The following is a 16,390-nucleotide window of genomic DNA, read 5'->3' on the forward strand; positions in this document are numbered from 1 at the left end:
GGCTGCCCCCGGCGGGTGCCCGTCGCAGCCGGCCTCCCGCTGCCCATCTCCCGCGCCGCCTCGGGCCGGGAAGCGCGCTGCCCTCCCCGCGGCGGCCGGGGGCAAAAGGAGGGGGGCTCGGCGAGCCGGGAGGCGCTGCGTGGCCGGCGGGCTGGGCCCCTCCCCACGGGGACCCCCACGCATGGGGTCACTCAGGTATTTTAGGGGAGGGGGGGCCGTCTCGAGTCCCACGCCTCTGGGCAGCTGATGCAGCCTTTTAGTGCCCTCTAGGGAGAAAGCGGTGCGTGAGGGGCTTGTGTGCGTCTTCTCCCAAGTTAGGCTAAATCCGCATTTGAATGACCGTTCCTGGGCAAGCACAAAGGTAAACGTCTTTCCACCATTTCTTCATCTGGCCGCCGTGGAAACCATTCGGGCTGGGGAGCCCTTTTAGAGAGATGTGGGCAGGGGAGCGGGGTTGCTCGTGTTTTCCTGGAGGGAAAGTGGCCACGTTAAGGGCGGCTGACATTTCTAGGGGAGCTTACCCAGCTTCCAGGGCATTACGTTTCTCCTGCCTGGCAAGGGGATTTTATCGGACAGTGCTCGCCTTTTAAGGCTCTTACATGTATTTTGGATTTTTTTTGGCTTGGAATCGGCAAGTCGCCACTGGGAGGGAGGGGGGCAAAAGGAGGAGGAGGAAGGCGGCATCACAGACCTGGAATCCTTTAGAGTTAGGCATTATATAATGCCCTGCAGTGCCTTGCGGAGCTGGAAACCTTTGGGGGATATTCCCAAAGGAGGTGGAGGGAAAGACCATCTGAAGGAACTTTTCGTCAGATTTGGGTTTCATAAGTGCTGTTTTTTCTATAGAGCATTGCAATTTTTAAGGATATATGCATACTGTGTTCTTGGCTTTCTTTATCCCTCACTGAATCCTTGTTTGTTAGCGGTTGCTGAGATTCTGCGTGTCCCACTGCAAGGGGCAGTGCTTTCACCGACGCTTGGCTCTGAATGAATCTGCTGCAAGAAGTGATACCCTCTTTGACCCTTTTTTGTGTCTCATCTCGCCTTGATTTTTAGTGGCTGGAAAATAGGTCTCTGTCCACTCTGAGGTATCTTCCCAGGCTTCTAAGCCCCACCTTGTGTTTTGCTATTTAGTCCCTTTCATTACCAATTCCTTTTTATCTGGACCAAGGCTTTCTGTTTTGAGACAGAAGAGGTTTGCAGATATCTCCTGAGGCTTTCTGTAGCTATATTTAGTTTAGTGAATGATCCTGAAAACGGTGTCTTTGCAGTCAATAGTCCATTTGTGTTTCGCTGCATGCTCAGAAATGTGCCTGGTTAGATGGAGGTGTATGTCCATAAGCTGCAGATTGGTGTGTGGTCATTTCAGAGAGCTGCTATGCCTATCTTTGTGTGTGATGCGTTCTGTGTTACATGCACAATAATTATGTATGTAGTCTATGTCTGTGTGGCGCAGAAAGGTGCCTGTGATTCCCGTACACAAGTGTATGTAGTTTGTGCATGCATAGGACCAGGAACCCTGAAGCATGGTTGGTTTTGGAGGTATGCAGAGCTTGGGAATGGGATTCTGGTGGAACACTTWGTTAAACAAGTAAACTTACTGAAAGATCTGGGATATCCTAGTATACTTCAGGGAGGTCTGTCTTCCTCAGAAAGTGTTAATTTACAGACATGGGAACGAAGACATCAAGCCCATGAATTCTTAGTTTTGCTTGACCTTGAATTGTGACTGCCTTAAGAGTATGTGCCATCTAGGATATGTCTTCTGGATTTGCATTGCGTATTTACATGCTGGTGTTGAAGAAGATGCATATTAAAATAATCAGAAAGGGAGAGGAGCTCAGGTTAGGGGAGGAATGACTGATACACATTTTTTCGGAATTAAGGAGCATAGCAAAGGTGAGTTCAACTGTAGCATAGTGCTGTTTTTTGTAGGGGAAGCATTTGGGTTGCTAGTCTAGTCTTTTAACAGTACTGTACTGCAGGTTTGCCTGAGTGTAGGGTCTGAAGTAATATGGCATGTGCAGAACAGTATCCTCATTATTCTAATTCTGCAGTGCTGTTTGAGGTGGTGGAGTGTCCTTGTTTAGAACCTGTGAACTTACTTCATGGGGCTTTTTGGGTATAAAAAGTCAATATTCCTGATACCTTAAGCTGGTAATTGCCACTGAGTGAGTACAGCGCTGCTGTGGATAGTTTCTTGTTCTTCTTGATTCATATTCCAGACAACATTATCTGCTTTGTCTGCGTTTTGCTGTKTTTTAGGGAGCAGGCCTCCCCCATTTTCCTTAGAAAAGTGGGAGAGCAGCTTTCATACATGCATGAGGCACTGGTAGAAACAAAATAAATGTGAGCAGGGGTGGGAGGGAAGCTAGAAATAGTGATAGGGAGAAAAGGGGAACTGTTAGGTAGAAATGTGCTTCAAAAATAGGAAACCAAAATTACTAATGAGAGTTGGAGCTCGGATTCATTAACAGAAAGTACCCTGATCTGATCTCCTTAATCCTAAATCAGTGAAAATGAGTGTTAAACRAGGCCCAGTACATCATGTGCTAATTGCAGATGAAAGGGAAAGTCTTGGGTGGATGGGAATTATATGTTAAAAGGCTTTTTCTCTGTGCGGTGCGTGGTGAGATTGCTGGCTTGTGTGCAGCACAAAGCCCTCCCTTTCTTGGACAGCCCAGTGCCTTGCTGGCGTTTTCCTCCAAATCTGTTTCCCATCAGGGCTGGGAGAGGGGGAAGGTGTCGAGCATCTCGGAGAGTGGGAAGGGAGCTGCTGCCGCCTCCTTAAGGAGTCCCGCCAGCCCATGTGGCGACCGGCAGCGCTGGAGCGCGTGTGCGCGCGCGTATGCGTGCATGTGTGTATGTGTGTGCCTTTGTAATGAATCACCCCGCCATTGTCTGCTCCCCTCCCTGCTGCCGGGGATGGAGCCTTTCACCTGGGCTGCTGCCTGCTCTCGGGCCTTCTTCCAAGATGGGAAGAGGAGGAGGAGGAAGGGCGGCTTGTGGTAATTAAAGCCAGACCGAGGAGAGATGCTGTTTTCAAACTGCGGCACCCCCTTTTCCCTCTTTCTCTGTCTTGGGTTTCTGTCTTTTGATGTGGGTATACGCAAGAGCATCTGAAGGTCCCCTTTTGTGCAGTTGTAGGATCACTGGTCTCCATTTTGTGGCACCATTTGAAGCGTCTCTGCTGCCCTGCCTGCCAGCATGCCCCCTCTCGTCCCCCCCAGCACCCCTCGGAGGCTCCAGCCAGCATCGTTTATCTTGGCACGTGTTTGACTTGCTACGCTCTGCCCAGGGCTCGGGGAGGTGATGGCGTTTGTGGCTTTGAGACTAATTTATGTCCTTGTTAAAATGAACCAGCAAGCAGCCTCATTTTTTCCAGAGATTTTCTTCTCTTTCCCTTCCCCCTTCCATAACCCTTTCCCTGCCAGGCCCTCTCCATAGCTGTGAGGCAACCTTGTGCAGCCAAAAGTTGCTCACTCAGTCAGTGATTTTTTTTTTTTAAGCAAATAGAGAGCTCCTTAAATGGAGATCTTATTTAAATCAGAGCAGCGGCTGACTCATTAAAGGCCTCTCTGTCTCCTTTTCTTTCCTCTGCCTCATTTTCTCTCCCTATCTTTCTCTACCTACTGGTACAGTGACGATGAGACGGAGCGGATCTTTGTCTGCGCTCTGCGTTTGGGTCGTGCGGGGTGTGTGTGCGGGTGTCTGGTGGGGGAGGAGAGCAAGAGATGGGGAGCCCAGTCACCACAGCCACCTTGCGCTGGCTAAAAATGTACAATGCAACCTATTATAGGAGCCCGTCCTCCTTTGTTTGAACTGCCTGCGAGGAAGACCGAGTCCCAGGACCGCCTGCCCCCCTCCTATCCCCTTATGTCTGCTTCAGGATACATCCGCCTTTAGGACGGCTGAATGCCGCAGGGTGTGTGCACCCCCAACCCCCTTTAAAAAAAAATGGGGGGGGGGCATGCCAAAAAATCAATCAAACAAACAAACCCACCCCCCAGCTTTTCCTGTGCTGTGAGAGGCCCTCCTCTTTTTACTCCCTAACTTCTTGCAGGAGCTAGTGCTGTTCCACTGTCCTCTTCCCTTGCTTCAGTGATTGCGTCTCCGTTTCCTTTTGGACCGAGGGTCCTTGCTGTTTGCTCTTTGGTTTGTTGTTACTCTTGCAAACTTGCATGAGCTGTCTGAAAGATACTGTTCTCTTGTCGACCGTAGGCCTTGTGCTCATTTCCTTTCTTTGCCGTTCTCAAAGTGGTGCTTGTTTCCGTATTACCTGACTTTGTGTCTATGTGTGTTCCCTAGTTTTTGCTTCCCTTCTACTGTTCGTCACAGGACTTCGTTTTAACGCTGCAGACAGCATGTCAGCAGCAGAGATTTGTGTGAGAGGAACCCTGGCCAGTCACTTTTCCAGGAGAATCCCCCCCGGATATTGAAGGATGGATCTCCGGCTCACTTTCCCTGATGTAAGGATATGTTTGTTTGATGTGGCTCTATGGATTGTTTCTATAACTGTTGTGATACTTAAATTTAACTGCTGTTTCAGAAGAGCTTGTTCTTAAGGACTTTAAAATCAGTGGGGCCGGCCAGAACCCAGTGAGTGTTTTTTCAAGTCCTTTTCTCTTTGCCACCTTTCCTGAGTACTTTCACGTGCAATGGAGGAGAAGTGAATTGCTGTAGGCACTCACATAGCAGCCCTGGGATGGCAGAAGCTGCATTTCATGCTTCTTAGGCAGGATGGAAATATAGAAGGGAACTTGATATAGCAGTGCTGTTTCCTTAAGTCCTGTCCTAGAAATAATCTCACTGCTGCCTGATGTGTTTCTTCTGGAGGTAACTAGGTAATCAATCTTTGGTACCTAGGAATTGAGAAAAGAGAATGCTTAAGTTTACCACAGTGCACACTGATACTATTTTAAAAATACTGATTTTAATACTAAAAATCCTATTTTATTCTTACTTTAAGAACTATTAGCTTGTGAAGCATCTGGATTAGTGCAAATGGCTGTGGTGAGCTGTCAAACAATATTAAAGTTGGAGGGAGAGAAGGAGGGCAGCCCATAAAGAAAACCAGTAACCTCTTTCCCTGCAAGATATTCATGGCAGATCCATTATATTTAATTAGTACTGACCATATCTTTACTACAAAATTCTGTTTAATACTTGTGGGAAGAGAGCCTAATATTTCTTAGACGTGCCTGGGTTCTTGTCTCATTGACTTCTTCAGGGAAAGTGCTTGATGTTCCAGTTTTTGGTATGTTTTCAGCAGATGATGTATACAGATACCTGTCCTTTTCCAGAATGAGTTCCCTAACCATGGTAGTTGCCTCCTACCCGCAAAGTCACAGAATTAACTAAAGGGTATCCCTCAAAGGTCTGAGTGCTAGGAAAGTAGTAAATTTGCCTCAGTATAGTCTCAAATGCTATTTGAAAGGATTTAGCTAGGTTTCTCTGTCTGACCTGTTTCCTGGGATCTGAATACAGAAATCTTACTTTCCTACCAAAAGTATTTTTATCTGTTACTGTATGGTTATTTATGGTCCTGTGCTCTGCAGGGTAGTTTTTGTTTTTGCTGGGTTACTAGAAGTTGTTGCCTTATGACCAGTGAAGGTTAGAGTTGTATAGGCTGTTTTATTAGGGTTCATAGAAGCTAAAGTGATTAATGCTTGGTTGAAAGCTTTTGCNAAAAAAAAAAAAAAAAAAAAAAAAAAAAAAGTGCACTTTACATTTATGAAAGAAAATAGAGCAAATGCTGGCCCTGTTCACTTCAATGGTGTGCTTTGTTTTAAATATCTATTCAATTATCTCAATGGACAGTTTTGCAAGGTAAGGAGAGATCAGTATTGCTCACAAACTGAACTGAGAGTATCAAGGTTGTAAATGGGCAAAGCACTTAAAGTATGGAAATGTCAGAGCTGAAGTTGTGAAGAAAACCTTAATTTGTTCTCCATATTTGTGCCTTTCAATGTAGGTGGTACCATGATGGCCCATGCAGGTATCAGTAGCCGGCTTGGCAAACCCTCACAGACTTTTGCCGCTTATACTGAGTGTTTAATTAGCTGTCATTTTCTGTGCAGACTAGCTTGATGAGCGTTTGCAGGTTAGTTTTGCATGTTTGCTTGTAGCAGACGAATGGTGAGTTATGGCAATACTAGGTTCTGTTTTGGACTTTGGGAGTGTACACTACCAAGCACTTTTGCCCCTTCTCTTTTCCATATTCATGTGACCTCTCATATCTCGCTTTTGCTATCCATCATGATTCTTTTCTTCCCCAGTGTTCCTGGCTCTAGTCCTGTCTTCCTAGCCCCATAAATACTAGTCTTGCTCTTTCAGATTTCTCTTGCTTTTTCTCTTACGCTCAGTGTAACTGACTGAATGAAGTGAGGGGCACCTTTTCCTTTGCATCTTCTTCCTCTCATTCTTTCCTCATAATCCCCACTCAGGAGTCTGTCTTACCCAAGTTCATGTTCTTACTGTCCCTGTCTGTGTTCCTCTCCTCTCCATCCAGTGTGTCATCCTATTTTGACACACTACTACTTTGCCTGGTTAGTTCCATTTTTCTTTCGGCAGATTAGGTTTGCTTATTTTTTCTCTACATCTCCTCCTCTTCTCTGTCTTCACTTCAGTCTCCTCATCTTTTTTCTTTCTTTTTCTTTTTCTTTTTCTTTTTTTTTCTTAAAAAAACTTCTCCACTCACTCCTTGAGTTCTTTATTTGACTTGCATTTTCTGCTCCTATTGCAGTCAACTTGTCTAGTCTTTATTTTTTTTCCCCAATCACTTAAGTCTGTCCTCTTGACTCTCAGGCTCCTTGTGCCAATTTACTTTTCTTCTAGTATCCTTTCAGATCTGAGGGTAGCAAGTACAAGAGTGAGGTAGTCTTCCTGCTGTCATTAATCCATACCTGGATCTGGCTTGGACTGTATCTCATATGAAGCTGTTGATCAGCCTGGACTGGAGCATGAAATCATAGAAAATAGGACTGGAATGGTATCTCCAGGAGTACTCAGGGACATACCTATTTCATGTTAGATCAACTACACCTAAACATGCTTGATAGAGGTCTTGAGTAACTTGATTTATGATACCACTATCTGCCTTAACAATCTGAGTCGTTTTCTTTCTGTGCAGTGCAGAGTCTTTTGTAATATTTAACATGAATCTATTTGCAACCATTTGTTCTTTCTGTGATAAATATGAAGAAAAGATCCATTCCTTCCTTTGCATCAGCTTTTACGTATTGAAATTTTTTTCTTTACTTTAGTCTTTTCTTTCTGTCTGTCTGTCTGTCTGTCTGTCTGTCTTTCTTTAAGACTGTCCTGTATGGCTTTGCTAGCAAATTTAGATGTGCTCTTAAAACGTGAGCACTCTAGTTTTCCAGATTTTTGTTATAACTTTAGTTGGATTTTGATGGCTTTTTAGTACGGTTGCTAAAAATATGGATCTCAGAAATGAAGATAACTGTTAGATATGAAGTCTTTTCTCCATGGATATGGCTTTTCAGAGTTTTTTTTTTTGTTGTTGTTTCTATTCTTGTATTTTAGTTATAAACAAGGCAAAATATTCCTCCCACTTCTTTCTTAGGTTGGATTGATGTGGCTAAAATTAACAAAAATGGAACAACCCCAAAATCAAATGCAAGATAACATGAAAAAATATCAGCTTGGGTAGTTCCTCAGAGTTACAAATGGCTGAAAACAGGATTTATAATGGGAAGCGTTAGCCAGCCTTAATGATAGGTGATGCTACCAGCCCGGCCTGTAATGGAGACTTTTGCCCTGAGTAGTCTCCAAGTACCTAACTGTAGTTACACTCTCGGCAGCCTGTAATCTGAGGGTGCAAGGAGATACCAAAAATGTTTGAGTAATTGGGAGGGTAATCTTCTAGCAGCCTCTGAAGACTGCCCTCGGCTAGGAGTCTTGAGTACAGTTAAAACCCTCTGAAATGTCCTCCCCTTTTAGAGACCTTTATCCTGCTTAAAATTCATAGTCTCTGCAGTTCTGGTCCTGTGGAGTTTAGGATTTCTGTGTGCTTTGTAAGACCTGGTCTCACAGAGCTATCTGACTTTGAGGGCATATTTGACTTTCAGATAATTGCTTTTGATTAACCAAGATTTAGATAATCAAAGTTTGACCTATAGAGTGCGCGGAGCATCATTCACCTATCAGGTCTTACTGAGGCTTCTTATATGAAGCCCACATTCTCCTGCAGTCCTAATAGCAAAGCCTGCTTTAAAGTACTCAAAAACCAGCAATTTAAAATCGCTTTGGAGAGGAGGTCTTTTTTTTTTTTTTTTTTTTTTTTTTGGACAGTGCCAGTCCTCCCTTGGCTCATGATACCCTCAAAGATAAGTGAAACCCTTAATTTGTTTTGTTGTTCTTTCTTTGTATTTTGTATTTTTTGGTATTGTTCAGAGTAGCATATAAAAGGAAGTTATGAAAATTGAATAATCTGTTCAAAATATTTAGGAATATTAGGGAGTGAAGTAAGAGAGGTTTTTGTTTTCCAGTCTACCTCTTCTTTCTTTGTAAAAACTGAATGCGATAAACATAGCAGCAGAGAAAGGATTTTAAAATTTCAATAGGCAGGATTTTATATCTATTATGCTACAAAGGATCTCTTTCAGCCTGAGTCAGGAGGCAGAGGAGAAGGAACTTGGTATTTTGGTGAAATTAGTGAATTAATCAAATTCTTGACTTCTGGTAGGATTATAGGATATTTTGGTATGTTAGCTTTGTTCAAGTATTTAATGCACATTAGTTTGTTGTAACTTTTTCCTTTGTTTTTCTTCATATGCAAGATGAAACTGTTTAATTTTAATAAAATTATTACGTAAAACCATTCTCTGCTTTTTTTTAATTAAAGATTTTTTTTWAAAAAAATCTTTTTTTCCTCCACGTTAAGATAAGCCCTCTTCTGTCTTGAAGCAGTGGGAAAGGGAGGAAAACATGTTTCTAGGAATCCCTCTTACAAGTTTGATTTGCAACTTGATTTTCAGTGGGGTTTCTTTAGTCAGTTTAGACCTGTGTAAAGGTCCCAGTGCATAGTAAAGAGGATAGAATAGAGAGGAACAAGGTTTAGGAGGGGTTGTCATTGGAGGGAGGCTATAGAGAGAACTAGAGACAGTTCTCTTCTCCCAGTCTCCTTTACAGGGATGTGGGTGACAGAGTGTGAATGAATGACTGCAGTAAAGCTGACTGATAGTTGTTTTAGGAGTAACATGCACTCATTGTTGTGTTCAGAATTGGGTCTTATCTTTGAGGATAGCTAAAAAAGCAATCTCATAATCAGCTTAAGCTGGTCTTAAATTCTGATACTGCAAGCTGCCCTGCTCCGTGCTCCCAGCAGCACGTTCCCACCTCCTGCTGCTGCTCCTGGGGTGCTTGACTGGAACAGTCTGACCAGAAAAGACTGCATTTCTTTTTCTTTTCTTTCTTTTGCTTTGTCTTGTTTTGTTCAGTGAGGTTAGTTTTGAGTGAGATCGCTGCTCTTGTGACTATGCAAGTGCCAGAACTAGTACAAAATAGTATATAGTCAAGGAGAGACTGACCCTCTTGGTGGCAATGAAAATTTAGGTCATCCAAAGCTAGTTGTGAACCTGCATCCTAAGAGTAATTTTCTTAAGGATTCTGAATCTTAAAAGGCATTGTTGTTTAAAATTCTGCAAGGTATGAGAATGGGTTTGTCTGGTAATGTGAATTTGGGAAGATGAAAAAAAGTTACTGCTGAGGTCTTGCTGCTCTGTCAAAAAGCAAGACTTCTAAATTTCTTGTCGCATTCAATAAGATGAATCTGAATAAATCAGATTAAGGATCCCTGAGTCATGTTTTTCATCAATTTGAAGCTGTAGCTTTAGGCATTCTGGTGGCAACTTTGGCTGTAGACAAAATGAATGTCCTCCTGAAGGAAGCCCCACTGAAGAGGTAAGAGAGGAGGTGATGTTACTGCCCATCTCAGCTTTCAACTTAAATACGAGTCTCAGGATTTTTTTTGTTAGGGATACTCTTAATTAGTTCTGACAACGAGCTGCAGAAGTATTGCAAGTATGGTAAAGAAGTAAGGAGAAAGCTTCACCAGATGCTGGAGACATCAGATTGTCTTTTAAGATCCATAGTTGCCCTGTTTCCTATCTGTCAGCTCAAAGCCCCCTTGCTTGATGTGCGGCCAAAGTCATGTCTGGCAGTTGAGCCATGTGACCAATAATACATCTCGCAGCCAATCCTGTGATTAAAGCAGAAATATCCAGAAAGCCAAAATGAGCGGCCAGAAAACTCGGAGTTACTGTGTATGTAACGTGGAGAAGAAGAAGAACTAGAGCTGAGTAGTTGGAATTTCTTAGTATTTTAGAGGAGTATAAAGGAAGATAAATTTTATTTTTCCAGTGGTTGAGAACACTACAGTCCTCTATAAAAGGTGAATTAGGCCTATAGGTTAGCTTTGAGATTCTGTGTATTGCTGTACAATTATTCTGATACTATTTAGCATAAATCTAGGAGAAAAGAAGCTGGTGGCAGGGAAGAATTGCATTTGATTGGCATGATTTAAATGCATAGCTGTGATGAGCCTTCTGGCTACTCTTCTGGTAATAATTGCAGAAGAATATTAGACTGTGGCCAGGCCTCCTGTAGCAAATCTAGCTGAAGTGGTTTAGGAGTTTTCCCCAGCTGTGTCTATTCTACCTTTCTGCTGGGAATTATTGTCCCCTGCATCAGAGTGAACAGAAACAGACCATGTGTTAACTTCTCATCTGCATCAATTCAGAGTTGGATGCTTTAGTCCTGATGTCGCTGAAGTGCATGCAGATAGTCCATTACTCTGATACGATGACAGCAGTGTCCAGCAGAAGCAGAACCCAAGCTAGAGGCAGTTGTTTAAACCATTCTTTCTGTAGTCACCGAAGAACTGATTGGAATTGTAAGATATGGGTGGTCCTCATGCCTTGTAGCATGAAATTCTAGGATTCTGGAATGGCTTTAAATTGCTAACAYGCTACAAGAAGCTCTAAAAACAATGTATTAAGTCAACACATGGTGATCTTGAATGTTTTTGGAGTATCATCCATTTAAATGGAAATTGGTGTTTTAATTTCTGAATTGAAAGGATGTTTTTTCGCATGTCTTTGTCGTCCTGTAGACATTGTAGTCTAAATTACTGATTTTTGAAGGACAAGGAAAGTAAAGAGATTTCAAGTCAGAATAAAGTTAACTGGCGGGTGTGGACTGCTGCTTATGCTGCCACTGTCATTGGCTACTTAATTATTTTCAAAAATTTCGTATCATACAAACAGTGCTCTGATTGTGAAAAGCTTTACCAGCCTGGGTACATGAAGCTGGAAAGGACCATCCAGACCACAAAAGTAGGTTATAGAGGACTGATTCGTTCTTGCACTCAATACCTGGCCAGTTCTGTAGGATCTCAGCATTGCCTGCCCTGTTGCTTCCAGCAGAGCAAGGTAGTTCAGATCCCTTTAAAGTAGGTAAAGATAAGTCAAAAACTAAGTGCCAAGGGCTCTGTGCTGATGAATGTTTCTCGAATATGACAGTGATGAAGCATGTCTGTGGGCCATACTGGCCCATCTGGGGCAAGGTTGCGTGGAAGCTATCCAGCAGTCTGGGTCTCCTGCTTCCAAAGCCATGAGGGTGGTTGCAAAATGACATCTGTTTCGAAAGAACAAATTTGTAGGATGGAGTGACTGCCTCTCAGTTCCACACAGCAATTTCAAACAGATGAAAGTGGATTCAGTTTCCCTGGGTCCGCATTATTTTGTCTTAAAACTTAAACTAAAATTGAGTTCTTCAAAGAAATGATTCACTTCTACTTTTTCTTGTTCTCAGTTAGTTGTGCTCTAAGGCAGTAAGAATCGTAATCTTGACTATTTACATAATCGTCCTGTAGGATCTCCTTTCTTCCCGTCCTCAGTTATGATAGTATGATTTTTTTTTTCTTTTAATGAGCCCCTTCTCTTAAAGGGGGTGGTTGCACTTTTAAAAATTATGGGAAAACCACAAGATTTCAACAGAATTTACCTGTATTTTGCATCAGTTGACAGTGGTGGTAACCTGATACAGCAAATCTTTCCTCCTCTCTCCCCAGGGTTGCCTGCTCTGCCATTTTGATGCTGTTGGGGCTGATACGATCCAATTAACTTCTTCATCTGTTAATATTTTCTGAATCACAAGAAATCCTCAGAAGCCACAGAATTAAATGTTGTTTTCCTAGTAATTTTCTTTTGCAAAAATGCCTTTTGCCCCTTGTTACTGTACTGGTGGGCACATACTCCATCATGGGAATAAAATACTGCTGTACAGTCAGCAGAGGAGCTCTCATTTTGTTGTCTACTGCAAAATGGTGGTTCCTACATTAAATTACTTGGTGAGATAACTGCTCATCTTCCAGCATATTTTGCTTGCTCTGTATGTAAGGCTGTTAATAGGATGGAAAAGTAGAAGGTGTTTTGAGGCCAGGTTGAGTCTGACTTTTAATAGGGTCTTTCCTTAGTTGTGGTGGTACAAAGGACAGTTATGGTGGCAAGTAGGAGGAGGAATGTAAAATCTCAGGACTCTCTACTGGCAAAGCAGCAGACCTGTTACTCTTCAAACCATAGATCTTTTTGCTGGCATTGCTGATTAACAGCAGCTTCCATTCAAGATTCTGGTCATCTTCCTGGAGCCTCATTTGAAAGAGACACAGGAAAGCAGTGATGGATCTAACTAGTCTATAGCCAGCTCCTCTTCCATGACATACTATCTTGAGAGAGAAAATTTTTGCTTTTTGACAGCTCAGTTCTTCATTTGGGAACCAATTCATGCTGTAGAGCATGGGGGGTGAGAGGGAATTTCATTAACGTGAAGCTGGTCATCCAGAGCAGGGTATATAGCAATTGGATGCTGTATTGGTAAAGGAAAAAATAGTGCATGCTTACTGAAATACTGTAAACTCAGTCTTGCAGTAGGAAACTTACTGTTGATGTGCTGGAAGGCTCTCCCTATGCGGAAACTTACGGAGAGACCCCACAGGGTTTCCCTTCAAAGGCTTAAAGGTGCTTAAAGTGAGACCGCGGTGGAATTTAGTAGTTCTACCCAAGATTGCAGCTCTACAAACTTTGAGTCGTTCCATACCTTGCACCTACCCAGCCATGCCCAAGCTGTGGCAGTGCTGAACCATTTGGAGTCCAGCTTGTACATAAGCTGGGTCAGGATCCACATAGGAGTTTCTTCTCCTTGAGCCTGGATACACATAGTCTGATAGGCATCAGTAAGAACATGTGATGCACCGAGATTGCAATTAAGTTACTGTAAGCTTTTGAAACATGGGCAGCAATAGTGGCAGAAATGCCCCTCTTCTTACATATTACTAAATAAAACATTTGCCTGGAAAGGAGATAACCTGATTCAGTTCACTTGTTAGTCAAAGCAGAGCCTAACTTGTACTTGTCACTTAGGCTAACCCTTTGGCAACTCCTTGCGAGGTGTCTTTTGGCTTCCCTTCACTCAGAGTAGACTTAATTTGGTTTTCTGAAGGCTTCTCCATATGTTCAGTGACAACAGAATATTTTATGTTGGATCTTCTTGCATCTAGTAAGAAAAGTGGTGGAAGCTGGTTGAGAGTCTATTTTTGAACACAGTGATGGGATTTGTGGTCCTATGAATATGATCTGAACAAGTGCCGCATATGTGTACTTCCTTCCCTAGCTCTGAATTGCTTCAAAATTTACTGCAAATATTTGGTTCCTCCCAGAAGTTGTCTTTAAAAGTTTCTTTATGGGTGAGAGTATAGCCAAGCCCTTAGAAAAAAGAGCAGGCTTTTAGCATTGAAAATCAAAATAGCCCCCAGTACATGAGTGATGTGCAGATGACAGCTGATTAAATGAATGTGTTTTCTGTTGAATCCTAAACCTGTTTTCTAGCCAATTTTATTCATGCCAATGATGGCAAAGTTCTGTACATCTGTTAGCATCCCACAGAGTGCCAAGCAGAGTTGCTAGCAACAGAGAAATGCTAGAATAAATTCATCACTTAAATTAAGGAAAGGAATCGTGGTGGAAAGAGACGACTTTCCACACTTCGTTCATTGACCAGGCACTGAGGCCTGGTGTTTGGTTTTCTTTCTTTTTCTTTTCTTTCTTTCTTTTTTGGTCTTTCGAGGTGTACTGTTTAAAGGTTTCACCTCTGTGGGGTCTTAAARGAAATTCTTTTCTTCCAGAATTAGATCGCTATGCCTCAAAGCCAAAGGCCCCAGAAGTATTAAAAGCAAAGCATGTAGTAACTGTTGTCTGTATCTCTCTGGAAGTTAGAGCACCTTGTTACTCTTTCGCAGTGTTTTTACCTGTTTAAGAAGTAACTGGAGCTGCMCTCATGAATATTTGATACTGTCAGGTGCCTGTTGAAGGCTGCGGTGCAGGAGGGCTAAAGGAGGGGAGATAGTATGGGAGCAGAAGAGGCAGACCAGGAAATGGCCATGCCGCTGCGTATTTGTCTTCTCTTTTATCCTAATAGACTTCTCATCAGGATGAATGTGTTCTGAAATATTTATTGCCCTATTTAAATATTCATTGCTGCAAAGGCAGCACAGCCTCATGGCAGCCGTAGAGCCTCAAGGGATGGGGGCTGCAGCAGTCCTTGGCATTTCCATTCAGTAATATGATAAAAATGTAGAAAATACTGGGCATTCCCCCACTACGAGATTGACACGAGCAGTCGGGCGTATGTCTCGGTGTTTCCTCTTCGTGCCAAAGACTTGTGTTTGCTCTTAGGCTCGTATGCTGGGGTGCCTGTCTTGGTTGCCAGATGCTAATGCTTTTTTTTTCCAGGACTGTATCCTGGAGTGAGCTGCTTTGTTTAGCCTGACACTTTGTGTGTGAAAGGGRGTGTGCAGAAGGGGAGACTGACTGGCTGAAAGGGTTTGTGTAGCATGTTCCCTTGTCTTTCTGAAGGTGTGAGCAGACAAACAGAGCAAGGAAATGAGAAGGACCTACTCRTCGTTTAGTATGTTTTGCTGCAGAGGTCCGCTGCAAATTGCGGAGGGGTTARTTTCACTGGGACTCTTAAAGTAACATATTAATGGAGCTGTAGATACTGACAGATATGCCACTGAAATTAGATGCTCTTACATCAACTTAGACTTTTAGGTTATCAATTTAGCTTCAGTAAAATAGAACTGTTTAAAAGTGTGACTGCCAGTAATATACAGTAGTTGATGAGAGTGTTTGTTATATTGCTATCGTTGAAGTGATGCATGTTTTAGTGGGGACAAAGCATTAATGCAGTGTTAACAAGGGTGAGCAGCTTGCTTTCAAAGATTTGGAGGGAACTACTCAATGTGGGCATGAAATAATGACATCCAGCTGAGAACTAGCTGTCTGAGAGGTGTTCAGATGTGCTGTTGAGCTGCTGCATCACCTCTGCCGGTGGAGTGCCTAGGGGAGATCCCCATGCTGGTTCGTGGTTGTAGGCAGAGATTTGGTAAGCATACATTAGCTAGCAGGCATAGGGGGAAGGAGACTTTAGAAAGATTTAAAAATAAAGGGGAAGTCTTTTCTGGGATACTTGACAAATTCATTGTGTATAAACCACTATTATGCTGGCTTAAATAGGGACACTTCAAAAGTTGAGTGTAAGCGAAAGAGATTGTGACAATAACATGCTAAATGTTCGTRTAGCCTGTTGTTCTGGGATCAAGCAGTTGCCAGGTTCATTTTCAAGTTATGCTTAATCTAACATTACCCTTTTCACAGTAGCTCATGGTTGGCTCCCTCATCTTTCTGCCCTGGTCATTTGTTCCTGCCTCCTCACTCCTTTGCATCCAGTGCTTAGGCAGATAGAGTGAGGCAGTCCAGTCTATGATCAAACAGAAGACTRTTCTGCGTATTAATTTTCTGTCTATGGCCATGGGATCACTGTATCTCATACAGCGAGTGGGGAAGGAAGCAGAACGACTTGTTTTGAGGCCAGTTGATAGCTTGTCGTACGATAAACTGCACCAATMCTTCTCAATAGCTTGTTCCTCTCAGTAAGCTATTTCACTTTCAAATGCGTCTGTTGCTCAGTGTAATRTGATTTAATTTATGTACATTGACTTCCAACAGCTTTTCTTAGCTTTCTAAAATATTGTCCTATAGACCTGTCTTTAGATCCTATCTTCTGGTCTTATGGGCATTGCAGGCCATTATGTTTCACTTACGTACCTCTGTTTAGAATCACATAATATTTGCAGCACAAAAGGCATAGTTGTGATTTAAAGACATAAACAGATAGAAAGGGATGGATCCTTTTCAATAGCTGGACTAATGACTTGTTTAAAAATCAGTAAACAAAATGAAATGATGTCTTCTATGAGAACTGAATTTTTCAGACTCGGCTGTTGGTTGTTGGTTTTCTTGATATTTTTGTT

At 42.6% G+C, this 16,390-nt stretch overlaps 1 protein-coding gene across 7 annotated transcripts in view; it reads left to right on the plus strand.

Moving 5' to 3' along the window:
• Positions 1 to 16,390, plus strand: part of RBFOX2 (RNA binding fox-1 homolog 2) — a 114,897-nt gene that overhangs the window by 28,318 nt on the left and 70,189 nt on the right. The window contains exon 1 of one of the 7 annotated variants that reach the window (XM_085323602.1): positions 4,425 to 4,469. The exons of the other annotated variants lie outside the window; for them this stretch is intronic. Coding sequence (XP_085179728.1) covers positions 4,443 to 4,469 — 27 coding nt within the window. The 5' untranslated portion in view covers positions 4,425 to 4,442. Of the gene's footprint in view, positions 1 to 4,424; positions 4,470 to 16,390 lie in introns of those variants that run through there. 7 annotated transcript variants of the gene reach the window in all.

Source organism: Rhea americana, unplaced genomic scaffold (genome assembly GCF_003343005.1).
Source record: "Rhea americana isolate MKP2758 unplaced genomic scaffold, rheAme1 scaffold_85, whole genome shotgun sequence".
Taxonomy (NCBI): domain Eukaryota; kingdom Metazoa; phylum Chordata; class Aves; order Rheiformes; family Rheidae; genus Rhea; species Rhea americana.